This window comes from Phyllostomus hastatus, unplaced genomic scaffold, assembly GCF_019186645.2.
Source record: "Phyllostomus hastatus isolate PE091 unplaced genomic scaffold, TTU_PhHast_1.1 phas_contig_150, whole genome shotgun sequence".
NCBI classification, from domain to species: Eukaryota; Metazoa; Chordata; class Mammalia; order Chiroptera; family Phyllostomidae; genus Phyllostomus; species Phyllostomus hastatus.
In genome coordinates, this window is record NW_025333611.1 from 6,184,221 (window position 1) to 6,211,870 (window position 27,650).

At 60.4% G+C, this 27,650-nt stretch overlaps 1 protein-coding gene across 3 annotated transcripts in view; it reads right to left on the reverse strand.

The window, feature by feature from the left end:
* The window catches only part of KCNIP1 (potassium voltage-gated channel interacting protein 1), a 240,795-nt gene that overhangs the window by 136,907 nt on the left and 76,238 nt on the right, over positions 1-27,650 (reverse strand). For 2 of the 3 annotated variants that reach the window (XM_045826758.1, XM_045826756.1), the window contains exon 1: positions 22,208-22,564. The exons of the other annotated variant lie outside the window; for it this stretch is intronic. In XM_045826758.1, coding sequence (XP_045682714.1) covers positions 22,208-22,268 — 61 coding nt within the window. In that variant the 5' untranslated portion in view covers positions 22,269-22,564. Of the gene's footprint in view, positions 1-22,207; positions 22,565-27,650 lie in introns of those variants that run through there. 3 annotated transcript variants of the gene reach the window in all.

Below are 27,650 nucleotides of genomic sequence, written 5' to 3' on the forward strand. Positions count from 1 at the left end.
CGTGCCCTTCACCCTGCTCCATGCTTTGGGACCCCTGCCTGAGAAGTAAACGGCCTGACGTGGAAATGCAACTCCAGAGAAGGGGATGGGGACCCCAAGTTGACTAATATTTTGTTTCTTTCACTTGGCAAGAATGGGGGCTGAAGTTGAAATTGAGTTTGGTTACCAAACAATAAAGAAAGCGACATTTATTGTATGCCCAAGTCTGTGGTCTGAGTTTACTGTAGACTATAAGCCAAGGAAAAATTTTAAAAGGAAGCACTAATCTCTAGGATTTAGGTCAGCCTGAGGAGTAGGAAAAAGGAGGGTCAAGGAAGACTTCCTGGAGGAGGTGACTCAAGACACGGGTTTTGAAGGCCATGGAGGAGTTGGCTAGATGGATAAGAGGGCGTTTCAAGCTTGGGAACTGCCTGTAGAAAGTCTTGGCAGAGAGAGAGGAAGCAGTTAAGGGAGTTAAGAGTGGCCTGAGGCCAGGAGACCATGGAGAAGAGTGTGAGTTGGGTCTGAAAAGAAACAGGGCCAGGACTTGGGAGTTCGCAAGGGGTGAAGAAAGATTCCAAAGGCCAGGCTGGCTGTTTCCAGGGATGCACGCCCTGGGTTGGGGGGCGGGGGCTGCTTCGGGGCCTCACACACTGTTGCCGCTCCCTGGGGTGAATCAGAGGTAAAAATAGCAAACCACGTTGCTATCATGCTATTGTGGGGGTAAAGGAGCCAATCCTGTTTCTTCAACAGAGCAAATTACAAAAACGTCCTCATTAGGGGCAGGCACGGCGTGACAAAGCATGCCAATGATGAGACGGGAAGCTCCTGGCGCCCGGGCACGGATATCACCAAAGATAGCAATAATTATTGGTGGCGGACTTGCCAGGAGCGGGTTTGATCTCATTATTTCACGAGGCTGAAGTTGGTGCTTGCGTAACAGGCGACATTTTGCCTGAGGCCCGAGGGCCGCAGGAACCTCACCGGTGGTCTCCGGCCCACCAGCATCGGCATAGCCTGGCGTGCGTGAGTGTGCCGGCTGCGTTGGGAAGGCGACGGCCCAGTCCGTGCGCAGCCCAGACCTCCGAACCAGACAGAACTGCCTGCTGACAGCCTCCCCGGGTCACTCCACACGTGTGCGCGAGAGCCTGCCGGTGCTAATGTGGACGGCGAGGGCTTCCGAAGAGCCGTCAGCATAACAGTGCTCCTCTTGACATTCCCTGAGAGCCTCTTTGGTGCCGCCTCCTCACCTGGTCCCGCTGACAGCCCAGAGCTCACACTGCCTTCCCACGGGGTCCTGTCCAAACCCACCTGGGCGCTGTCGCTCCACCGTGTGTGGGTGGGGCTGTCGGTGGGGGGCCCTGGTTGCAAACTGCAGTATCCACTCTAGTTGGTTTAGGCGGGGAAGGAATTTATTAAAAGATGGTTGGTAATTCAGAGGCTCTCAAGAAAGTCGAGGAGTTAGGGTTAGAGGCCATCCAGCTGGGAACAGTATTCCAGCCCCGCCGTGGGGGTCTCTGCAGGGAAGACCCCACCTGCTGTCCCCACTGCTTTGCCGGGGGCCGAGGCCACGCCAGGAAGGACATGCCAGTACTTCCTCACCACTGCTCTGCAAACAAGTTTGCTTTTGCTGCTGCCCTCGCCAAAAATGGATTCCATCCTTCCTCCGCTTTCTCAGGTGGATTTCTTTGCAAGATCATACTGACCACCAGTGATGGGTCTTTGGGTCGTTCCTGAATAGTTGGGGGCAATGTCAAGCTCAGCTGCCTGGTCCTGCAACAGTTCTGAGCGGCTGCCCTCACGCTGGGTCCTCACAACGTCCGTGGCCTCGTTCCAAGGGCGAGCTCACTGAGCCTCTGAGAGGCACGATGCCTTTTCCAAAGTCCTGCAGAAGCCCCGGGGCCCGGTCGGGGTTTCTTGGCCAGGCCTCTCTGATGCCGGCCCATGCCATTTCTCCTGGGCCAGCACCCCTGCCTCAGTCGGACACAGCTTGGTAAAGACTCACTCGTTCCATTGCCTCAAATCTCACCGGCAATGACTTGGAACATTAGCCAAGAAGGCAGGAGATGCACCACTTTATTTAACTCCTGCTCTACGCCAGGCTCTCTGACCTGAAGTGCCGCGGCCTGGAGCTCCGGGCTGGGCTGTGGTAATCACAGGTGTCCTGGAGCAAGAGGAGGGTCACCTGAGCCAGCCGTGGCATGGAGGAGGGCTTCCTGGAGGAGGTGATGCCAGAGGATGGGAAGGGGCTAGTCCGGCAAAGGGTGTAGATACGAGGCTGGGCAGAAGTGTCCCAAACAGTGGGGACAGAGTGAAAGCAGATGACACTGTCTCAGTTTTCCCCTCCCAGATGTTACCACCTGGGTTTCCATGGCAACTCTCCAAGATCAGCATGTCCTCAAGGCCCAGAAGGGCAGAGCTCCATTAAAGGGGGGCAGAAGCTGGGTGCAGCCCGTATGTGACATGCAGAAGGGTGAATGAACCCCTCAGTGACGGCCCAACACAGCCTGGGACGAGCAGGAAAGCCCAGGGCTTGGACGGATCCCAGCAGGCTGGGTTCGAATCCCCCCCAAGCGTGTCTCTGGCCACTCTGGGTCCCCCTTTCTTCCTCTGACGACAGGGGGCTAACATGTCAGGCTGACAGCGCCGGCACAGCTGACTTTTATTGAGCACGTGCTACAGGCCAGCTCCAGGCACCTCGGACACAGTTCTCCCTTCACGGTCACACACACCAACTGGCTCTACTAGTGAGGAAACCGAGTCCCCAGCAGGGGGACACGTGCATGGCAGGGGCACACAGCTGGAGAGTGCAGAACCCAGTGGTGTGAACCCAGCTGTAGGTGAACGTGCCGGACCATGCTGGGCACAGGAGCATGAGACTTACGACCACCCAAATGCCAAGGGTGGTCGTAAGGTGGAATTACTCCCCGCAGTGCAGAGACGTGTGCCCCAGGAGGGCGGCCTGGTGGCGCTGGCACTCTCAGCAGCCCCGTTTCCCTGGGGACCGGCACAGCCCTGTGCAGGGGTGGGTGAGGCCGAGGAGCCCGGGACGCAGGCTGGGAGGCACAGCCCCCACACTTGAACCAACACCCGCACCCCTGCCCGGGGAAACGGCCCAGATGCGATGGCTGAATGCCTCCCTTCGACCACGAGTACCCTAGGTTGTCAGATGGCGCGCCCCGCTCCCGCCTCGGGAGAAGCTTCCAGAACACGCCTGCCTCTCTCTCAGTTGCCGAGGAAGGGGGCTGGTTGCCACATTTGGCTGGCACCGCGCTACTGCATGCAGTCTGAGTCAGAGACACACAGGCTGAAAAGGTCAAGGCTCCCAAATTAACTCGGGGGAGAACTGCCAGTCGAGGAAGATCTGTGCGGGGTCTGCGCGGAGGGCTTCCTGCCTCCGCGGCCCGGGGCGGCGACGCTCGCGGGCTCCGTGCAGAAACTCGGCTCTGCAGCCCCTGGCGGGCTCGGGTGGTCCCGCCGCCGGGGGTGGGGGGTGCGTGGAGCCTCTGCTGCATCTCAGGTACCACCGAGGGGGGCTTGCCTGCAGGTTATTTCCTTTCTCTCCATGGCAACCCCAGGAGGCAGCTGGGACTGGGAGCCCCCATTATACAGAGGAGGAAGCTGAAGACCAGGAGGTTTGGTCACTTGTCTGAGGTCACCCAGCTGCAAAGAGTTACAGTCAGGCTCTGGGTCCGGGCAGCTTTCAGAGTCCAGGCTCAGCCCCTCTGGGACGGGCCCCTCTGAGGCCAGAGATGGGACCCGCGCAGGGACCCCCGTGGCGGCCCCGGTCAGGTCAGGCCGGCCCGCCTCCCCAGGCTCAGGCCCTTCCCACCGACGCTGGGCCACAGCAGGGACCTGGCGAATGGGGAGCCTGACGCTGAGCTCCGGGGGCCTCACAGGAACAAGTCCCCCAACCATGGACAGGAGTCCAGCCCTGCCCAACTGGCCTGCGGTCCGACGCCTCCTGACGTGTTCAACCTGGGCCACACGGGGCTGTGCGGCTCTCCTCCCCCTCCCACACCCCCCTCAAACGCAGGGACTCTGCAGGGGGGCAATCCCTCTCGCACGGGCTGGGGTTCAGGCGTCAGGCTCCGGGGCGGCTGGGCTGGGGCCCTTCCCCCGCCAGGACTTCGGTTTCTCCCTCTGTACAGCGAGAGCATGGGGACACTGAAAGCAGCAAGCATCTGATAAAATAGTTACCACGCACTGACTGTGTTCTGAGTGCTTTCTGCGAATTATTTGTATGAGTATTGATCCTGCCGACAACGCCAGGGGCAGGGTCCTTTGCTACTATTACTGCTATGTTCTAGACGGAAACCGGAGGAACAGGGGGCTCAGGCGGGGGACTTGCCCAAGGCCGCACAGCTAGCACGTGGGGGACGGGAGAGGCAGAGCCAGCGTCCGGCCCCGGAGCCTGGAACACACCCTTGACGCTCTTCCATCCCACACTTCCGTGTCCCGACACGGCAAAGCCACGCTCGAAGGACAGGGACGCGCCCAGCGGCACCCGCTGGTGTTGGGTGGCACCAGTGCGGCACGACCGTGGCCGTGCCAGGCCGGGCAGATCGGGAAGGGCCCAGAGCAGGGCCCGAAGGGGTAAAAGTGGCACCGAGATGTGATGGGAAGCCACTGAGGGCGCCGGCGTGGGAAGAGACAACCAGAGTCACGTGACGGAAGAAGGCTCTGGGGGCAGTGGGAGGATGGTCTCCGGGGGTGAGGGTGGAGGTGGAGAGGCCAGCAAGGAGCCTCGACGAGGAAGCCAGAGGTGACCGCGGAGCCCATTGCCTGGGCCGAGACAGGGGGACGGGAGGTGGGGTGGGATGAAAGAGACCGGTCTGCGGTGGAAACGTCGGGACCTGGCCCAGGGTGGTGTGCAGATGGGGGAGGAGAAGGTCAGACGGACTCTTGGGTCTCCAGTGGGGGGCCTGGTCAGGGAGCGGGGAGTGCTGCCCACTGAAGGGGCGGCCCGGGGTCAGGGGGTGCAGGTCAGTTCGGGGTGTAACACACTGCAGGAAGCACCCCACGCAGGCGTCCAGCGTGCACTTGGAGGTGCACGGCTGCGGCTCAGAGGGCGACGTGGGCGCCACGGAGCTTGGTACCATGGGGCCCTTGGAGGGGATGGGCCGTTCTGGGGAGGCGGCACGTGGAAGGGGGACACGGAGGGCTCTGTCGGAACTCTAGGGACGCCTCCCAGAAGAGGGTGCAGGGGAAGAGAGGACTCCTCCGCTCCCCATCTCGCTCAGCCTGACACTCGCCAAGTCCCAGCCCTGCGCGCCAGCTAGGGTTCTCGGGAAGCCGAGGGAGGGCTCACCCTCTTCTCTCAGTCGCGGCTCTGAGAAGCAGTCGCCGCCGGCTGCAGCCCCGGAGCCCTGCCTCTCTGGCTCTGGCACCAGCCCAGGGCTCTCCGGCAGGCACTGGATCGCGTAATTACCCATGCAATGATTATGCCTGGCAGAACGCTTCGGCTTTCTTGGGGGAGGGCTTCCCAAGGGAGCACCCCCTCCCCCAAAAGCCCGAGCTCCGTCCGCCTGCTCAGAGGACACTCGTCAAGTCCGAGTGAGCCCGGCCCAAAATCGGAATGCAGTCCCTGGCCCGAGGGAGCCCCGGCATCCACCACAGCAGCAGGTGGGCACCTGCAGGCTGTCCCTCCGCGACACTGGTCTGCGCCGTCGTGGCTGTGACCTCCCGAACGTACACAGTCCCATCCCAGAGGGTCCCCGCCCAGGGGGCTTCTGCCATCATCTCCCGCAGCCCTGTTTATGCCCCAGAGGGGGAGCAAAAATCTATCAACTCAGAGCAAGCAGCTCATCAGTTTACTCGGTTGCCTCGGGTCTTCCGGTGCAATTAGAATTCCTTCTGCGGCACTGGCGAGTGTCAGGCTCATTTCGACAACGGCCACAGACAGGATCATCAAAGCGCCAGGATCCCTTTGTTCCCGTGGCTGTGCCGACGAGGCTCGGCTCACGAGGTGTGCTTTGGAGGGAAAACGGAGCGTGGGGTTTCTGCTTCTGAACTCCTCTCCTTCCTGTCTCCTTCCTCACAGAGATCAGAGAGAAGCTGCCGGGATGTCCCCCCCATGCAGCCTGGGAAGAGACCCAGGCCGAAGGGGCTGTGCCTGTGGCCCCCCCTGCTCACGGGCAGCCAGCAGCCTCGGGATCAGGCAGGAGCGGTGCCCAGAGGAGGCCGCTGGCTGCTTCCCAGGGACCTCACAGGGTGGCGCTTCCCTTGGCGTGTTCCCCAGCCTCTGGCCCCCCTCCGGCAGTGGGAGCTCAGAAGCCTGACTTTGCTGGCTCGCTGGGAAGGGGCCCATCCGTCGGGAGAACACTCCCGTCAGCTTGGATGAGGAGACCGGAGTCTGAACCGCACGGGGAACCAACTGCCTGCGGAACGGCACTGCTGGCGGCGTCCGACCTGCGCTGCGTCCCCCTGGAGGCCGCGAGACCTGGGAGGCAGGTTGTGATAGGAGAGTTTACCGGGAAACCTAGAATCATCCCTGAAACTGGGGGAACCGCTTGAATATTTAACGGCGCCGGGCTCTCCCTCGGAGGGACGGGGCGGGAGCAGACCGGTTGCGTCTCTGGTTCGGGCAGCACCTCCGGGGCAGGTTTGTTTGAACCCTGCCGGCCGAGCCCCGGGGCTCTTGAGCGGCCTCCTCCATGCCCGAGGCCAGCGCGCAGCAGCAGCAGCAGCAGCGGGGCTCAGCGCCCTCACCAGGACACCCCGATGATTCGGGGACCCCCAGGACAGCCGTCGACGGCAGGCCTGGCTGCAGTCTTCACCGTCTTGTGTTGCCCCTAGAGTATAGAGTTGCTGCTGGGCCACCACAGACCCCATATTCTGCCTCCCTCCTGCCCTTGCACTTGAGGGGGGGTTAGGAGTACACTCTCTCCAATGAAACCTGAGCCCCAATGAAGACGTTTGTCACCGCTGGGTCACGGCGGTTATGAGACCGCGTGCCATCTCCACCCGCTTCGCCTGGATGCAGAGGAGGCCCCAGGGCGGGCGCAGAGACAAGACGAAGGACGCTGGGCAACCACAGGGGAAAAAGCTGCTTGCTCGCGGGAACACCTGCGTCAGCCAGGTGTGTGCAGGATGAAGAAAGGTGTCTGGGTTAGACCGCTGAAATACGGGGGTTCATGTGCCATGGCAGCCAGCATTACCCGAAAAAATGAAGGGTTCTACTCTGGGCCTACCTCTGGGAGGTTCCAGCCATTCACCCATGGAGGGTCCACTCGCCTGAGACTTCGGGTGCACATTCAGCCACCACCTCTGGTGCCACTCCTAACAGCGGCCGGCGGTGAGCCCTGCGCACCCGTTGTATTTTCCCTAGTTCTAATTCAGTTCCCTGTACCCTCCTCCCAGACAGGAGCTGCTGTTACTCACGGGTCCCAAGGCCCCACAGGCAGCAATTCTGAAAGGATGGAGATAGGAACACATGAACCAACAACAAGTGGCCGGAATGCTCTTACTGCCTGGAACAGCAGTTTAAGTGCACACACACACACACACACACACACACACAGAGGGAGAGAGAGAAGGAGAAACGAAGTCACAAAAGCAGGCTGAAGACAAACCCTAGTCTGCACAGAGGGAGCAGCAGACATGAACCGGATCGGACGGGGATGCACAGGGACTGCATCTACCTTCCGGGCCAACTGCAGTCTGTTAGTAGCGACTGCCTGGGGTGCTGTGTTAAGAAGGATTCTGAGGTCACCTTCCAGCACAAAAGGGAAGTGATGGATGACCAACGTCTGCCCCGGGGAATGGGTGAGGGAGTGACAGCACATGCCGGGAACGGCCACACCTAGGCTAAGGGCTGGGGCTACAGTGGCAGAGGGACCTGTATTTGTCAAGCCGAGGGCCTGAGGTTAACTGTTGTTAATTCTGAAATGAGTACCTATTACAGAGCAGCTAGTTTGCACGAACATGTTCAGTTAGTCTTCACGGCTGTCCTAGCTCTCATCCCTACTTGACCCGGGAAGGAAACGATGCTCAGAGAGAGCAGGTGACTCACCCAAGATCACACAGCTCAAGACAGGCAGAGCCCGGTTCCAGACCAGGATGGCCTGGCTCCGACATCTGTGCGTTTCACCTCCACCATCATCACAGGGAGCACCTCTGGGTGAGGCGGGGCCTGGGCTGCGAGGAGCCACGCAGGTCGGTCGTGCAGCCTGGCTGCTGCCCGCTGACACACGAGAGCACTGGGGGGATGGGTGGGGGGGGGCCTGCCTCCCGGGCAGCTCAGATAGAAGTCGTGTAACACTGGGCAGCCTGGCTCCGTTTCCACCGGCGCCCTTGAACAACAGCAGCCCGAGTTCTGGCCATCCCTCTGCACTGTCGCCCATCCCGTGTCTGTGCTGAGCTGTCCTTTCTGCTGGGTCCCCCCTCACCCACACACACACCTTTTCACCCCAGGGACAACCATGATGGTGGAACATAGCGCCACCCTGATGTCTCCCAGTACAGAGAGCTTGCCGTGGCTGGGCAGCCAGTGACCTGCACCCCATACGTGACATTCTCTTATGACCTGCCCTTCGTCCCCTTCTGGATTTTGTTCCCAGGTTCTGGGGAACAACGCACCAGCTCCAGAGACAGATAAAGGCTTCGGGCAGCTCTAATCCTCAAACCACTAGGGTCGTTCCATTGCCCCCGGTCTTGCGCTGCCTGGGAGACGACCCCTGCCCCCGCCCCCACCCCGGCTCCATTTACATTGCCTTCTCTGCGCTCCTCCCAAGGAGCCAATGTGCTCAGGGTTGTCAACCTCACTGGACACACAAAGACACTGAGGTACAACTAGCAACTTACCTAACAGCCAATGAGAGGCAGGGCGGGGGGTGCAAATCGGAGACTATTTGGTTTTCAAATCTTATTCCTTGTTCAACAGAACGGCATGTGGACCCAGATGCCGATAGGCCATCCACATCTTTCTCAGCAAACCCACCGACAATGTGAGACCCCTTCAGGGGACCTCCCTCCCTGCCATCGGACGCACAGTTCCAGGACCCGGGGACTCACAACACACACGTGTCCCACCAAAAGACAGGCACGTGCAAAGGCTGGGGTCTGGCATGATTTACCGCGTATTACATTGCTCTCTCTACCGGTGAGTGAGGATCAATGCTACCGACGTTCAGAACTACCTCCGTTTATTGGGCCCCGACTCGGTGCCAGCCCCTGAAAGCCACCAGGCCCTACCGTGTCAGCATGTGATCGCTCCCTTCCTGCCGTGAACAGGGGCCCTGTGGGTGCCTCTCGCTGGCCCAGGGTAGTAGTGGGTGGGCTGTGGAGGCACTGAACTTGAGGCCCCTCCTGTGATCTCTCCCAGGATGGGGAACCAAGGGCGAGGGGGTAGGGAGGAGGGACTTACTGCCTGAAGAACAGAAGAATGCCTCCAGGGGCAGGGCCTGCCTCTCCTCCCTGCTGCACAGAGGGCAGGCTCTGAGGGGGGGGGTGCCCAAGCAGCCAGTGGGAGGTGTCTTCTCCCCTGTTCTCTGTGCCCGGCCAGCACAGAGCTGGGGCGGAACACCGAACTCCGGTGAGTTTGCGCAACGGCACCGCCGGTTTCCTTCACGAGTCTGTCCTGTCGCCCCACAAATACTACTGAAATCTGACCATGGCCCGCGCCTGGCACTGCGGCGTGCTGGGGGTGCCAGCGTCAAGAAGGCAGCTGGGTAAAATCGTTTCTGAACGCAGCCGCCACGGGTAAGAGGGGAAATCTAGAGGGTGAGCTGATTTGTCTTGTTCTTCCTTCCCCGCTGCGGACAAATCCCCCCTGGGGGAATTCAAATTCTAGGGGTCGGAAACCCTTCCGTGCAGCCTGGCTGGAGAAGACAGATTGGACAAAGGGCTCAAGTCGTCCGGCACCACCGCCGCCACCGTGACCACCAACGTCACTATCGCCAACGCCACCAATGCCAGCCTCACCCCTCCTGTCACCACCACCACCACCCTACCGTCACCTCTATCCCCACCATGATAACCACGTCACCACTAACATCACCAGGCCTCCACAGCACCGTTACCACCATGGACACCACTACTATGGTCACCGTCGCCACCACTTCCTCCTTTGCCAACATCATCCCTACGACAGTCATCACCACCGAGACCACCTACCCCGTCACCATCACCATGGCTGCCGCCGCCGCCAGCACAGCCTTCCTCCCCACCTTCATGCCCGAGCTCCACACCATGCCCGTCGAAATCACTCCTGCCATTAAGGTCGTTATCAGCGACATGTTGCTACCCACGCTCACACGCTGCTTTTGTTTACCCAACACTTCCAGCCGAGTTTTCTCACTTAATCCCCACAACAATCCAGGGAGTGGCTGTCACGATGATTGTTGCTGTTTAAGAGAGGAAGAAGCTGACCTGCAGAGAGGGGCTGAACAATTTGCTTCAACACACAGCTCTGAAAGCTGAGCTAGGACCGGCCTTCGGTTCTGTTTCACCGGATACTTCACACCTTTCTCTCTCCCTCCAGCAATTCTGAGCTGCTATGCAACAGCCTCCAAGGCGCTATGTTTTGCACTAAACCCACACTCGTGGGTTTTCAGACCCTGTGGATGTGCTGTGGGGGTGGGGGGGCTCCAAGCTGTGCTCAAGTCTCCTTGCTGCATTCATCCTAATCGGGGAACCCCACGTGCTCGTGCGTCTCTGGGAGATGTCACGCCAAGGCACTGAGTAGCAACCACGTGCCCAAGCCGTGCTGGGCTTCTTGGAGGAGCTCAGGGGAGCAGGAGGAAAGGCCCCGGTCTCCGGGGACCCTGTGTCTGACTGGTGTGTCAGGGCCAGTGCACAAGGAGTGACCGTGGAGCGACTCCAGGTAGTGGACCGCTAAACCACGCCGCACACACCGTGAGTGCCCCGGGAGGGGAGGGGGCGCAGGGGGTGTGGGCTGCCAGGGTCCCCGGGGGACTTCTGGGGAGACAGCAGGGGTGAAGGGGGACTGACCCAGTCCCAGTTCCTCCTTCCTTTCCTCGCCCTGGCTCTCCCCCACCTCCCTGGGGCCCTCTGCCGCCTTCCTGAGTGCGGGCGGCCCGACTGGTCTCTGCCTCCACTCCGCCCCCTCTCATTTCTAATGGCTGCCTTTCCACTGACACCCTCCAGTCACCAGACGGTGAAACAGCACTGTCGTTTCTCTTTCTATCCCTTCTCCTTCCTTGCTGTCTACCTCTTGCTGGCTGCTCGGGCTGCTCCTTCTGCCCAGAGCGCCCCTGACCTGCACTCCTGCTCGGGCCCAGCCCAGCTGTGTCCTCAGACTCCGACGCCGCCTCCCTCAGGCGGAGATGCTCTGTCCCTGCCCTGAGCACCCTGCCCCCGCCCCCCAGTGTGGCACAATCTGCAGCTCAGGACAGTGAGGTGCTGGACACAGCCCAGCCAGGTGGCTAAGCGTGCAGGCCCTGGCGTCAAACCCTCTGGGTTCGAACCCCGGCACAGACAGTGTCCTACACAACTGGCCCCTCCAGCAGCTTCTTCCTCAGCGGATGCAGACGGGAGCCTGGCTCGGCTGCAGCACGAGCTACTCGACGTGGACCGACGTGCAGTGTGGTCGCTCTGGACAGCCAGGAAGAATCAGAGATGCAAGGGAGGGGGCCCAAGGAGAGGGGGGTGCGGATGTAACGGGAAGTGGGGAGTGACGGGGTGCCCCGACCAGGTCAGGACAGGATCCAGTACTCCATCTCTAGGCCCAGGTCTTCCCGCCCCTCCATAGTTAGCACGCACGCTGGGAGCGCATCAAACAACAGGGATCCTCCGTCAGTCAGGGCTGGCGTGAATCCCGGTTCTCCCGCCGGCCACGTGGGGGGCCTTGGGCAGGTCGCTTCCTCCCCAGCTCCAGTTTCCTGGCCTAGAGAATGGGGGGCGGGGTGAAAGCTCACTTCTCGCGGTATGAGATCTCGCCGGCTAGATGGGGGCAATCATTGCACCGACCTCATAGGTCATTATGAGGATTCAATGAATGTATCAGAAGCACTTAGGACAGCACTTGGCACAAAGTACCATACAGGGTGGCAAAAATAGGTTTGCGGTTGCGTGCATGGAAAATAAAACGATAATGAATCAACAATAGTACAAGACTGAACTCGGTGCTCTGCATACTCACAGCTGGGAGCCAGCTGCCCTACCCTGTGTCACTGTCCCTTCTTCTTACCGTGCTTTTTTTCCCTATTACTCTCAGATCTTTAAAAATATTTCGTGATCGTTGTCCTACTTGCTGACACCTTGCACACAGCCTGGCGCACAGTAGGTGTTCAACACGCCTACTTTGAAACACCCGTGTTCTCCTTTTTCCTGGCCGGTTCCAACTCTGACGTGGAAACGCCCCGAAAGGCACATTCAAGAGATGGCCAAAGCACCGCCCAAGGAGAAGCATCAAAAATCGTGAAAAAAAAAAAACACCCCAACGTGTTGTGGAAGTACATTTTTAAAAAACCCAGCAAAGTAGTCATCGTGGCGAAACTCCAAATTTCGACAGACATCTAGGACTCGCTTCGCTGTTTCTGTTTTGAATCGTGTGAGCAGCGGCCAGTGGGGCGGTGGAGGCGGAGGCACGGCCGTGTGGCCTGAGGGCCTTTGGTGCCAGGAGTCCCAACCAGGGCAGTGCTGGCCCGGCCCAGGGCGAAGGAGGATGGGAAGGACGGATGGGCGCCCCCAGCCCCCGCCTGCCCCCAGGGCTGTGGGAGCAGGGAAGCCTCTCTAAGAGATCCCTGCTGGGCATGCAATCTGATACCGGGCCCAGCCACACGTGGGGGCCTCTACACTGACTCCCGGTGAGCTGGGTGCTGCGGGGCCTTGGGGACCCTCCCCCGGCAGCCACCAGAGGCCTCCTCCCCCTCCGGACCCAGGGCCGGCCTGAGTGAGGGGCTGGCGGTGCTGGGAGGAGGCCGGCGGCTGCCAGGTCTGTGTCCCGAGAGCTTGGCAGCTAGCAGCAGCGGAGCGGCCTGGTCTTGGGGACCGGAGGCCTGCTGGTCCTGACCTGCCCTCCGGCTGGAGGAGGGGGCTGTGCGTCGGGGGCCCTGGGATCAGCCATGCTTCAACCCTTGCTCTTTAATCTCTAGACACTCAAAGAACCTCCCTGAGCCTCAGGTCCCCAGTTTGCCGAGTGAGAATATCAATGTGGCCGGCTCAGGGCCCCTGGAAAAACGGGAGGAGGCGAAGTCGGTAGGCGGCAGGGTGCGGGAGGCGGAAGGCTCTCAGACACCCGAACCCCTCCTCCTCCAGCAACGCTCCCCTCTCTCCCCGACTTCTATCCTCCAGTCGAGCCCCGGGCCCAGCTCACTGCTCAGGGCAGGGCACTGTCTACAGTAGTCAGGAGGACTGTTCGTTTTCCTACAAAGAGGGTCTCCGAGGCCCCGTGGAAAAGGCATTGACTTTCATGCTTCCCGAGCTCCCTTTGTCCACTAGACTCCCACTAACTTCTGTCAGCTCTCCCGGCTTCAAGCCCCACACACAAAGGCTCTGCACATGAACCAGGCCGCCAGCCTGCTCTGCCCTTCTGAGCACCGCCAGTGGGGCCCCCTGTGGAGAGAGGTGTCTAGTCCACCCCGCACCGTCCTGGTCTGTGGTCTTAGAAGCAACTTAGATGAAGGCCCAGAAAGCCTACTTGTTACACCTTCAGAACTCGGAGGGGTAAGGGGATGGCCGTAGAATCAGGAGTCAGGGTTTCTTACATAAATTAAAATGTAACGGGCATACGTAGTCCTGTTCTTCAGGTTTTAAAAAAGAAAAATGGAAGGGAGGAAGGAAGAAAGGAAGGAAAGAAAGGAAAGGAAAGGAGAAAGAAAAGGAAAGGGAGAGGGAGAGGAGAGGAGAGGGGAGGGGAGGGGGGAGGGGAGAGGGGAGGAGGAGAGGAGAGGAGGGGAGAGGGAGGGGAGAGGAGAGGGAGAGAGGAGAGGAGAGGAGAGGGGAGGGGAGGAGAGGCGAGGCAGAACATCTCAATTGCAGAAATGCTAGTCCAGAGAAATCTGACTTCGCAGCAATTCACATGACGACCACCGGGGCTGGGGAAGCTTGGGGATCAGACCCCAGCTCTGACACTCAAGCTGTGTGATGGTGGACAAACCACTCACCTTCTCTGGACTGTTTCGTTATCTGTAAGATGAAACTTGAACCAGAAGCCTTCAAAAGTCCCTTCCAGCTTGATGTAGAATCTTATAAAAATATCTATCTCTTATAATGATATACACGTGCAGGCAGCTGGAAACTGCATTTTCAGCAAGCCCCAGGCGATGCCAAGGCCGCGGGTCTCAGGATCACATCTTGAGCAACACGGCTCCAGAGGATAAAAACTTACCTCTGTGGCATTCTCGCCATGATCCGACCGCTGCATCTTACGTGCATTATTGCATTTAATCCTCGTAACAGCCTTGGAGGAACTCACTACCAACATCCTATCTTCTGGCTGTGGAAAGGAAGGCTCACAGAGGCGTGGTGGCCTGCCTGAGGTCACACAGCCAACGCTATGCATAGCCTGCTTTCGCATCCGGGTCTAAGGGTACATCCGCCACGGCACATGCATCTGTGTGATACAGATTTAGGCTGGCACGTGGCTAAGGACGAAGGGAACTCATGAGAGAGCAGGAGGCAGATGCGCCAGCAAGTTCCTGGGTTTGTTTCCTTCCCAGTGATGACAACTCATCGGCCGCCTGGCCCCTCCCCGCCCCTCTGGACCACGGGAAAACACTGACCAAATCTGGTGGCTGAGTCCCCAGGCTGGAGGCTCTGACCCGCGTGGAGATAGTTAAGCGCTCGATCCCCCCCTGACAGGCAACGACGGCTGTAACGAAGGGAGGAAAATTTAGTTCCCATAAATGAGCGGAGCAGAAGATAGATGTTTAATCGTATTAATGAATCTGCTAATTGGCCTTCTGCCCTCAATCACTTCATACCCGGGCCCTTGCAGTGTCAGATGAGGTGGGAACAGACCCGGGGCTGCTTCGAGGTGGGGCCGGAAGCCCCTTGCTCAAGGCCCGCAGTTGGCTGGGTGGTTTGGCACGGCGAAGGAGGAGCTTCCGTCTGTCCCCGAAGGCCTTCTCCCCAGCCTCTGTGCGCCCCATTTCGGCTGCTCCTCCTCCTCCAGGCCGGGCCAGGGCAGGTGGCAGGGAGCTGGGGTGGTGCGCAACCTCCCAGGTCCTGGGCTCAGCCGGAAGCAGGCACTGCTGCCCACGAGCTGTGCATCCCTGGCCGAGGCGCTTCGATTCTTAGAGCCTCGGTGTCCCCATCTGCAGAGTGGGAACTGGAGCGGGGTCTGTCCTCCGGGGCCAGGAAGGGGTTGACACAGGAGAAGGGCAGAGCCAGGTGCCTGGCACGGAGAAGCGGCCCGATCGGTGTCAGCTGTCGTCGTCGTTATTGGTATTAGTGTTGTTATCACCGTTATTGGAAGATGATCCACATGTCCCTACCCCACCGGTGGGAATGTCTTCCGTCGTCTGAAGCTGTCAGTGCCCCATAGGAGTCACCAGAGAAGCTGCTCAGGGTCCTGGTGGCTCCGGGTCCGAGAGAGAGGGGATCAGAGGCCACAGTTCGAAGGGACAGAGATTGTGAGGGACTGCAAGAAGCGTCATACAGATGGGGCAACGGAAGAGGAAGGGACCTGCCCCGCGATGGACAAGAGGCCGCAGCGAAGCCGGTGCGACCCTGGGCTGCTAAAACCGTCTCACCGTGAGTGAAGATGCGCCCCCTCCCTCCTTGAGCCCTCACACGGCCCCATGAGGGAGACACTGTCACTGTCCCCACTTTACAGAGGAGGAGACTGAGGCTCAGAGAGAGGTGCAGCTAAGTCACAGAGCCAGAGTGTGAATCCAAGCCTCTTCCTTTAACGAAGGCGTTGTGGCTGTTGCACAGTCCTGGTCCTAGGTCCCTGATGGAGTGTGGCTCCCATCCATTCCCCCCACTGCCTGCCCCAGGGCACCTTCCATTGCAATGGATCCAAAGCCCTGCTCCCGCAGCCCGTGCACAGCCGCTAGCACATCCCAGCTGACCACGGCAACTCCCTGAGGGTGACCTATTTGAGATGCTACCGGGAGAGAGGCAAAGCATTTACAGATAAGTCAAGTTCCTCTGAAGGTTCCGGAACTCCCAGGTCGAGTGTGACACTCCCTCTCCCTGACCCTCTCTCCCTGTCTCTCTCTCTGAAGCACTGCTCCCACTCTGCCCGATGAATGCGAAGGGACTTCAGCTCCAGGGTCATCACGCAGAATTTGGCGGTGCCTCTCCCCACCCGCAGACCCGGACTTCTCTGCACCGTCGCATTCCTGCACTGCTCTGGGCCGCCCGCAGCACCCGCCCGGGGCCGGTCACCCTCACTTCCGCCGACACAGCCGACACCCCTCAAATCTGGGCCCTGGGCCAGGCCTCGCAGAGGCCCTGCAGTAAGACCCAGTCCCTCAGAGCCAGTCAGAGAGAGAACCGGGTGAACCCACAAACACGCCACGTGGAAGACTGGAGTGGGGGGAGCACAATAGCGGTGGGGGAGCGGGGGGGGTGAGGGGGCTCCGCCAACAGGAGTGGGGGGCGGGGGTGTGTGTGTGTGGGGATACTAAATGAGCTCTTGAAGGATGTGCAGGAGTTCTCTGGGCGAATACGGAGGGAGAGGTGGAGGGAGCGTGGGGCGGCCGGAGTGGACCTTGAGCGGAGATCACATCGGGGAAACCCGGCGCAAGGACTTGGAAAGAGCGGCTTAGTGAGCAGATGGAGGACGGACAGACACACAGGCTCTGCATCCCACCCCGGCAAGGTGCACCTGACCGTGAAATGCCAGGGAGGGAGGCCTTTTGGAGTCAGTCCTCACTGTAGTTTTTTTTTTTAAAGAAGATTTTATTTATTTATTTTTAGAGAGAGGGAGGGAGGAAGAAAAGGAGAGAAACCTCACTGTGTGGTTGCCTCTCACACGCCCCCTACTGGGGATCTGGCCCACAACCCGGGCATGTGCCCTGACTGGGAATCGAACCAGCAACCCTTCGGTTTGCAGGCCAGTGCTCAATCCACTGAGCCACACCAGCCAGGTCACTTTAGTGTTTTTTTAATGACTCCACTAAAGAGTGAAAGCTTAGAGACCCTTTTCCGTCTTCCCACCTTTCCCCAAAGACACTCCGTGTCTGCTGGTATTCAACACATCAGCAGGATTCTTCTTGACTGAATCTATAATTTCCAGCTTTCTAAGAAGCACCTGCTGGATGTAAGTTTCCTGTGAGCTGTACCGGGGCTTCCTCTACGACCGACCCCTTCCCCATCTCCTGGTTGTGGGGTGGGGCGGGGAGCAGAGGGGCTTGCACCCAAGCTCTGGGAGCGCGACCACTAATGCTCTCCGAGCAAACACAAGTCTTGTATTGCAGCCTGTCGAGGACTTCACTCCTCGTTAAGTTACGCACACAGTCAGTCATTCATACACTCATTCCCCCCGTCACTCCTGCCATCACACACTTCACACGACGTGTATTGATCTCCCCGTTCGCTCCATCACTCGCTTTTCCACGCCCTCGCTCCCTCGAGCACGTACGGAGCATTCGCCGAGCAAAGCCCTCTGGGTGTGCACACAGGACTGAGTCTCGCGGTGGCTTTCGAGGCCCTGGGATGAGGACCTGCACTGGTTTTAGGCAGCAGCCCCTTCACTTCCGCCTCCGCCTCCCCCGCCTCCCGCTTTCCCTACGCCTGGAGCTCCCCTGAATTTCTTCTGGGACTGAGAGGCCAGAACTGTGCGGGGCCCTGGGCGTGGGCTACTTTTGGGACCATCGTGGGGGGGCTGGGGACTGGGCGCCCTGGTATCGGCATTCCCCGGCTGAACGGTAAACAGATTCAGAACATTTCGGAGACAAAGCCAATTCAAAGCCAGCCGACCAGAGAACAGAATTCTTTCCCGGCGGAGGGCGGGTAACTGGAATTCCGGGGGGGGTGCCAACTTTTCCTGCAGGGTCTGCAATTAAAGGAAAAAACACAGAGAGCAGCCAACCATCCCATTATTCATAATTCCTCCCAGAAAAGATGTATTGAGTGCCTACTGCATGCAAGGCGCCGAGCTGCAGGCTGTGAACGGCGGTTCAGACGAGCCCCCCCACCCCAAGCAGCCGACACTCTGGGGTGAAGCGAGGATCAAAACCACCGTCCGTGGCACCAGCACAACTCAAAGCAGGACTTGAGAGTCAGGAGAAATACGTCCTGAAAGATTTAGGCATTTAGATGGAAGGAGTCACTTTTCTCTGGGGCCTGGGGAAGCCTTCCAGAATGTGGAAACAGCTGAGGGAAGTCTCGGAATGCGGGCAGAATTTTAACCGTTGGAGAAGGAGGTGGGGGGTGGGGAAGGGATGGAACGGAGTGAAAGGGGTGGACGGAGACTCGGCCGCAGGCAACGCCCGAGGCGCGGGTGCCTCCGCAACCCAGTACGCCTCTTTCGGACAGAAGGAAAGCCACATTTCCGAGGAGAGGCGGCCTGCCCCGTGTCACCGGAGGCCGGCACCCTGTCACGGCAGGGCAATGGCTTCTCTCCGCTTCGCTGCCTCTTGCTGGCCTCCCAGATCGCTCCTAGCTGAACGTGCTGCCCCACCAACAGGCCCCCAACCCAGCCTCGCCAGGTGCCCCCTGGTCTAGGGGCCAGGGGACCGGTCCCGCGTTTGTCTCTAACTGGCCGTGTGGCCTTAGAAAGGCATTTAATAGCTGTGGGATTTTGTCTGCTCGTCTCTTCAGTGAGCATTCTGGAGATCCCACACTCACCCTCCCAGAAGGTACTGAATGCTTCATTCAGTCGAGGGGGATAGCCCAGCCCCCCTGCCACATGGGGCTATTTCCCAGGGAGGGGTCTTCCTCGTGATGTTCTCCCTCAATGCTCTTGCACCCCCCCACCACAGACCCAGCTGCCACAGCTGCACCTCCTCCTCTGGTGACTCCGACACCCCAACGCTTCCCACTAGCCCACCCGAGCCCAGAGCACTGTCCTCGGTGTGCCAAGCACACGCAAAACTACTGGAGTCGGAAATCCTGCCTGGGACTAGGGTGCAGAGGCTGCCTCCGCCAAAGCAGGGCTCTCGCCACCTTCACGGAAGGCAGAGACCCCAAACGCAGACAGAGAACATGCTGGAATGCCCTTCTTCGGTGACGTGGCTCTCCTCCGCTTACTTCGGGTTTCTGCTGCCTTCAGGACGCTCTCCCTGAACGCCCGGGGCGGGCAGGGGCACCCCTCTCCCAGCACTAATCACATACGGCTTTTGCTCCACTTTAAAAACGTATGAGTGTTACAAAATCCTGTTTTCAACACACGCAGGGTATTTACGGAGCAGGCTGGAATGTGTTCAGGGCCAGCAGCAGCAGCAGAGGTCGGGGTTGGGGGGGCTGCAGCAACGGGGTTCGGGGCCCTGGTCACCTCGGCAGGGCTGGACGGGCGCTCCAGAAACGAGCTGCCCGGACACCCAGAGGCACTGACCACTTCCAGGATGGCCTCACTCCAGGCATTTGGAAGCCCCACATGGGAGAGCCATAAATTCCACAGCGGCTAAAATTTGCTGACCGCTGATTATATAGCAGAGCTTGGCCTAGGAATTGGCTTGTGCTGCTATCCTTGAAATCCACACACCCCACAGTTATCAGACGGTGACTACTACTGTCCCTGTTTTACAGTGGAGGAAAATGAGCCTTTGTCAGATGGCTAGGAAGTGACAGAGCCTGGATTTGAACCCCGCAGGGGGGCCGACCACCGAGAGGCACGTCTCCTGTACTCTCTCCGACTGCGTTGCACTAGGTCTGAGCCCGCTGTCTCAGCCATCACAGCTGCAGCTCTGGAGAGAGCATCAGCAATAAAACCCCACAGATCTGAGGCCCGGGTGTCACTACCTCCTTCCATAAAGGAGAAACTGAGGTCCCGGAGGGAGGGGGACGCTCGTCTCCCGGCCAGTCTCCAAGCCGCCTGCCTCTCTGCGGGAAGGGTCTTCGGCACATTAGCTTTCCAGAGGGCAAGACGGGAAAATCGGCCTCTGCTACTACAGGGCAAATGCCCGGGAGCTCGTGGCCAGCCGTGCGGCGGGGCTTTGCGTGGCGGGGGCTGGCCGCTCAGGGCTCTGGCAGCTTGAGAGAGCTGAATGTGAACACACACACAGATGAAGCCCCCGGCACCGTGTCCGGCACACAGTAGGAGCTCACTGCATGCCGGGGCCCTCTGTCCTCTTTCTTAGAATCCTGGGAGGGAGAAGCAAAGGCCTTTAGCCCCTGGGAAGCCGGTGGGAATGCAGTCGGGGTGCCCTGCAGTTTTGTGTGGAGAAGAGAATGCTAGAACAGCCATGTCTGAGCTCTAAGTCTTTGCCCAGCCCTGTACTCAGAGCTCCATATCCATCATCCGTTTGATCTTCACATCCGTTCAGCAAGCCCTTCTGGGCCCCCGGTGGCTGCAGCCAGCAGTCTGCGAGGGCCCTCCCTCCCTCCACTGCCCCACACCCCCGGTCTCCTGCCTGGAGGTAGTCTTCTCATTCAATTTATGGATAAGAAAACTGAGGCTTCAAGAAGAGGTGAAGAGACTTATCTGAGGTGACAGAGGGAGGGACTCACACCCAGACTCTGCTACCTATGGAGCTGCCTCCCCAAAGTGCCACAGGCATAGAAAATGATTCGAAACACCTGAGATCCTTGTCCCCACGGTCTGCTGGCCTGTGAGATGCGTGGGAGTCAGATAGACAGATGATGGGAGGGGGGATGGAGGTTCGGGGCTGAGCCTCGCCCCTAGTCGAGCAGTATCGGCGGGGTTCTGAGTGTCAGTCAAGGCCAAGGCTCGCGGACCTGTTGGTCCTGCCTAGGACGGCTGAGAGGGCAGCCAGGCCCTTCCCTGCCGGGAGGACGTGCGGTTCAGCTGGACAAATGGGCCGAAGCCTCTTCCACGTTCTAGGCTATGAACCCCAGCCCAGCTTCGTCCCCGACGACCTTTCCCCAGAGACCTCAGCCCTCAGGGGGCAGCCGGCCTGATGTTTCCGGGGGCTGGGCCAGATGCCTGCACCCAGTGAGGACAGGTCACTGGGGGGGGAGGGGGTGCTCTGTGAGGCGGACTCCCCTAATACATCCAGCGAGACCAACCGAAGCCCTAAGAGAAGCCTCTTGGGGTACACCCTGGGGTGCGCTATTATTCTAACACATCTGATCAATACCATAAGGGGTGAAGGGCCTTGCCTGAGGCCACGGAGGGAGGGACTCACGCCAGAACCTGGGCATCCACGGCCGAACTTGAACTTGTCAGTGTCAGGTTACTGAAATCCCCCTGACCACCCACGACAGGAGTTGAGCGTGAAAAGAAACCAAACCGAAACCATCCTTTTCTTCTTCCTAACGGTATCTGGTCTCTGTCTGCCAACCACCAACTTCCTAACTGCTGGATGGATGGGAGGCCGGCCCAGTCCCCGCTGGCACAACACACGTCTGTCCCAACTTCACCCGGACCCACCTGACGACGGCCCCGCTGGGGACAGAGAGCGTGTCTCAGCTGGGGAAAGGCAGCTGTGGCGCAGGGGCCGGGCAGGAGCAGCTCCGGGACATGGTGCTTTCTAGTCCTCGGTGGACGCTCAGCTCCCCGCCACACCCTGGCAGTGCCTGCGGCTCCCGGCGGCTCCCAGGGCACGGCAGCACCCCCGTGTGATGCCCTGTCTGCTAAAGACTCCCTGAGCCACAGGGACGCGAGCCCCGGGCCGGCGGGGGGCGGGGGGGGGGGGCAGCACCTGGCAGCGGCTGATTCCTTTTGGCTTGCAGAGGGTTTCTGGGGCAGGCAGGCTGAGCACCCTCTCCTAGCGACGGGCTCCCGGGTCTGCACCCGCATCGCAGCCCGAGGAGCGGGGAGGGTGTGAGCACCCTCACTGGGTGCTCGGAGTCACACAATCACCTGCCGGCGTGGGAAGGGGAAGAGCCTCCCGACACTTTACCCCCACCCTCAACCATTCGGTCCCCCCGCCATCTCCGACCGTGAATCTGCCCCTTCCTGCTGCTCCTAGGGGTTTCCCCAGGAGGAGGGTCCTGGTGCCCATCACCCAGGAAGCAGGCGCCCGCCCCCCACTCTGGCGCCCTCCTCTGTGCCTTCACGGCTGTTCACACCAATTCTCCCGCCGGCTCCTTACTGCCGGCTCCTTACTCCTCTGGATGCAGGAGCGTGGACCTGCTCCCAATGGAGGGGGGGCGTCTGGGCCAAGGGAGTCGGGTGGCAGACCCCAGCTCAGCGTTGAGCACCCCCAAACCCAGCCAGGGGAACAAAAGGAAGAAGGAGGCATCTTACCTTTCGAGGGTCGCCTTTGTTTGGTTTGCAGAGAAGAGAAGGTGCCCATGACGGCCCCCATGGCAGCCGAGACTTGAGTTGGGACCCTGGGCCCTGCTCCTCCCCTCCCCTGGAAAGAGATCAGTGTGGACCCTGCACTCCGAACTGGAGGGGGGACAGAGAGCCCAGCAGCCCGCTTGCAGCTTGGTATTCAGCGAGCGTGGGGCCGGCTCTGGGGAGCCCTTTCTTTTCGTCTTCAGCCCCGCACATGCACTGACTCACGGGGCCAGCGGCTCCCCGAGAGCCCTCGGACCCCGGCCCCGCTGCTTCCTTCGCCAAGGGCCGGCGACAGTGCCTCGGAGCCTGCCTGGAGCTGGACACGGGGCGGACGCCCGCCCGCCCGCCCGGCCGAAGCTACCAGAGCCAGCGCTGTGTGCGGTGCGGGAGCCTCGCTCCGCCCGCCCCGCCTGCCGCCGCCGCACGCTCGGCTCCCCTCCCGGCGCTCCGGCTGGGTCTCCGGGGGCCGAGTACCAATCATGAATGAACAGAGCCGGGACCGCGCGGAGCAGAGCCGCGCGCCGCCCGCCCGCCCGCTCGCCCGCCCGCCCGCTCGCTGCCCGCCCGCTGGCGGCAAGCCTGAGCCACGCAGAGAGCACCCGGTGGGTGGATAACCTCAGGGGGGCGGGGCGGGGCGGGGCCGGGCCGCCAGGGGCTCACGCGGGGCGCCAGGGACCCGCTGCTGCCCACGCCCCTTCACGCCGGGCGAGAGGAGTGTGCAGACTCCCAGAGGCTGCGCTCCAGGCCCGGCCCAAGCACCTGGCTCATGGGTGAGATTCAGGGGCCAGCAGATTGCTTCTGGGATCAATGTGTACGCGCTGCATTATTTTACTCGACTGCAAGGGAAACCTTACTTCATTCGCTGCCTGGATTCACAGGGCGGAAGGGAAAAGTGTGCCCTGCCAGGGAGGGGTGAAAAACGGACATCCGACTGGGCTGTGGTGGGGGAGGGGCCCTCCCGCCCCTCCAAGGCCAGGGCCACCTTCCAGTGACGGAGAGCTGGGGACAGCAGAAGAGTCCCGCACCCCTCTGGGCCCTTGCTTTCTCTTCTTGCTGTTTCTTTCCTGCGTCTCTCCCTCCTCCACTCTCCTCCCCCCACCAGACTGATCAGCCGTCAGCTTTGGGGCAGACTTGGAGTTGGTGCTGCATTTAGGAAGCAGTCTGCTTGCTGTGGGTCCTCACTGCACATCGCGCAGACCAGAGCCCCAGTTTCAGCTTCTCGTGCAAAGGGGCAAAGTTGGGGTCCACCCCTGCGGGTTCTCCTCAGCCCCCTGAGATGCTGGAATGCAAGGCTCACTTCCTGGCAGCCCAAGTAGCAGCCACCCCTCCCCCAAATGGGAGCTGCCTGGGTCCCCACTATACACCGAGTCTGCAGCTCACGGGGTCCCGCGACATGTGGCCTTAGAAGTGCGTACACGTGGTCACAGGAACACATGGGCACGGGTCCCGCCAGCCCACGCAGGCGCTGCTGCGGTGCACACAGACTCACACAGCTGCAATACACCCACGGGCGCACCCACAGGGCCCCACATGAGCCGCAGGCACCCAGGCCCGGAGGTGCAGCCAGAGTCAGCGCAAAAAGCAGCCCAGTGACCCATGCACGCAGGCTCACAGCCGCACAGGCACGCGGTCACTCCCCAAGGGTGCAGGGACCCTCAAGGGCTGCCTCCCCTCATCCAGCCCACTAGCTGCCCTTTCAGGGGCACCAGTGTCCTGCGGCTTGGCGAGGGACCTGAGTGACTTTCTCTGCCTATGCGGCACGTAACGCTTCCTCAAGTCCAAGCGCGTCCTGCTTCGTGTACGAGGGAACTGCAAACATCCACCCCTTTTCGTTGCAGCGCCCATTGCTGTGTGACCCACGTGACCCCCACGTGACCCCCCATGTGACCCCCACCCTGCGAGTTAGGCAGATGAAGTCTAATCATCACCACAGAGAGAAACTGAGGCTAAGACATTTGCCCGAAGTGACCCAGGCAAATGTGGGACCAGGACTTGGTGTCTTAGGCTCTGTCACCACCTCCTGCTGGCAGATGAGGACGTGGGGGCTATGGAGTCCCTGGAAGAGCACCTCTGGGTGCCACCAGAGTGAAAGAAAGCTTCGGCTGTCCTAACTGCCAGCGCTCAGCTGCCTGATTCAGGAGGCCTGCAATTCTGGATGACGGAAGGTTGGGAGGGGCTGGTCCCCACCTCCCCTCTGCCCACCCCTGCCGGGGAAGAAAGGAGGGGTGCGGCTGAGGCCACAGGTCACTTGAGAGGACCCGTGAGGATGGCCAGGAGTCAAGGAACAGAGAAGGTGTCTTCACTGGGGCGAGGGTGGTGCCACCCCAGCCGTCTCAGATCACCAGAGGGAGCGCCACACCCCTGCACCCTCGGGCCCCCATCATGTCCACGCTGCCTGAAGCCCACCCTCAGGAGTTTGGAAAAGGCTGAGGTGCCGAGAGGGCCTCCGGAAGTTCGCCGCTGGCGGCCTCTGAGCAGTGGGACCAGAGAAGGCACCAGAGAAGGTCCGAGCTGCTTACACACACACTGTGAGGCCTTCAGTGGCCTGGCTCCGTCTACCCGTCCCCTGCTCCCTGGTGCTCTCCTTGGGGTTCTGGCCACACAGACCTTCACTCTCCCCAGATGTGCCTCGGGGCCATGGTACCTGCTGGTCCCTCCGCCTCGAGTGTCCCTCAACCTTTTCCATCCGGCGACGTGCTGCTCATCCTTGAAGATGTGCTTCGGCTGTCATTTCCTTCAGAAATCCCTCTGACCCCCGAGTTTGTGTCTGCCTTGGGGTTCCTGCAGAAGGTGGGGCTCCCCCGCATCAGAGCACACCTTGCCCCTTTCCTTGTCTGTCTGTCCCTCTGCATGGTGCATCCCCAAAGAGCAGGGACCACTGCTGATCTAGCTCTATGCTGTCTGCTTGACCCCTGGTTTCCAACAGGGGCGCAGTCAATCAGTGCTGAATGAATGAACGAACGAATGGATGAATGAATGGATTTTCTTTGCTCAGTGACCCAGTTAGTGAGTAAAAACTGACGATGACCAGATCACCCTTGCTCTTCTGAGGAAGAAACGCATTCTCCCAAGTAAAGATGTATTCATTCAACAAACATTCATTCACTCATACATCAACCACGTACCAAATATTCACACGCACGATAGCCCACTTGTTCCCGATGATGCCCCGGGTGGCAGGTGTCCTCTACAGATGAACAGGCACCTGCTGCATACGACGCAGCACCCATCACCTGCGGGATGTGCACGAAGAAAGCACCCACGGAGGAATGCACATTAAGTGTGAAGGACAAGAGAGAGATGACATCAGGCCCACTCCCTGTCTCTTGGGGGCTTGTGACAGAGCAGAGAACCGCGTGGGGAGACAGGGAGCCTCCCCCCAGTCACCTGGCTGCAGGGGCCGTGTGACCCACCGCCCCCAGCACGGCATACTCGCTGACGCAACCTTGCCAGCTCCATGGGCTTCCATGGCCGTGGCTTCTCCTAATCCGGCAGGTGGGCGAGCTCACGCTCGGTCCCCAGCTCATCCACTCGGAGACTGAACGTTTGTGTCCCCCCCCCACCCCCAACTTGCAGGTTGAGGCCCTAACCCCGGTGTGGCTATGTTTGGAGATGGGGCCTCTGAAAAAGTAATTGAGATTCAATGAGGTTGTGAGGGCGGGGACTAGTGTCCTTACTGGTCCTGTAAGGACAGATACCAGAGAGGCGCCCCTGGTCCCCCACACACGCCGAGGAAAGGCCTGGCAAGCACACAGGAGGAAGGAGGGGCAGCCGTCTGCAACTCGGGGGCAGAGCCCTCACCAGACACCAACCTGGACACTTGCAGTGCCCAGAACCGTGGGAAAATACACGTCTGTCGTTGAAGCCTGCGGCGTTTCGGTCCAGCACCCGAGCAGGCGGATCCATATGCCCAGCACCTGCCCATGCCCTCGGGAGTCTCGGGAGTCTTCCCTCTGCCGTGAGCACCCCCTGCAGGAGCCCTTAGGGCCCCTCGGGGAGGCTGTCTGGGGAGGCAGGGGTGGGGCGGTCAGGGGCCTGCAGGGATCCCGTTCCAGCACGCACGTGCTGCCCTGTGATTATGCAACGCGCAGCTGCATTGGTCCCTCAGTCTCTCCTCCCACCGCTCGGTTCCCTCCGGCGCGTTTCTTCCCACCCTCGTGAGCGAGGGAAGGTCTCCGTGTGTCCCCTGACACTCGGAGGCAGCGGCGTCAGATTAAGGGCCTGGGTCTGGGGGAGGGCTGGATCTGGGTTCAAATCCCGATTTTGCCCCTTCATAGCTGTGTGACTTGGGGCCTGCTGAGTACCTTCTCTGAGCCCCAGCCTCACCTTCGGTGGACCGTGGCGTCACTGTGAGCAGTGGCCAGGTGACGCCTCTGAGGCCCTCGGCAGGTGCCTGGCACGCAGCGTGGCCGGGTAGGGAGGGGCCTGCCACTGTCGCCGGTGCTGCGGGCCAGGCACCGTGCCGGGTAGGGCGGTGTGAACGTGAGCGAGCTGCAGCCTTCCCTTGGCTTCCGACTTCGCTCTTCATCTGTTTCATGGGGAAGCTGTTCTCAGGGCCGCCGGCTGGTGTGAAGAGACTCAGATTAGCTAAGGAAGAGGATGCGGCTGGCACCCGATTGTGCGCAATTCAGCGCTGTGCTGGCTGCTGCCTCGTGCCGTTGCCCACATGGTCCACACGCACGAGTCTGGCTCCTCCTCAAACAGACTCGGAGCGTTTAGAAAGCAAAGCAGGCACCCCCCGCCCACACACACCCCACATCCTGCCTCCCCCCCTCCAACCTCGGCTCCACCTGGCCCCAGTTTTCCTCGGTGCTCTGCAAACCCTCACGCTGAGACCCTTTAGGGCAGGGGAAAGGCCACCCCCGCTCAGCCCTGGGACCAGTCGAGTCCCACTTCTCTTACTAAACGCGCACCGGGGCCAGGGCAGCGGCCGCTGAGAGCGGAGAGCAGGACCCCTTCAGAGGGCGGTGGGAGGGGCAAAGGAAAGGCAAGGGCTTCGTCTCTTTGTACAGCTCTCTGCAAATGCCCTCCATCGCTGGTTGCCTGGGGCTCACCTGGTTACTCATCCCTTCATTCAACACAATATTTGTAAAGCACCATCTACCTGCCAGGCACTGTTCTAAGTGTATGGACCCGTAATGAGCCAATGAGCCATAAGACCTGGTGGTGTAGGACTAAAGACAATCAACCCCCCCCCCCCCACCGTGACAAACGACAAACTGCCATCGGGCTGGACAGGAAGAAGGGGAGGGGGCGTGTGGGGGGAGACGCTCAGAGAAACCCAGCGGGATAACCTTTGCAAATTACGGAGTTACAAAGTGATGTTGATCGCACGCAGGTCCTCAGAGTGGGCGGTGGGGGGGGCGGGGGGTACAGTTTCCAAGTCAGGGAGATCGGGCTTCAGATG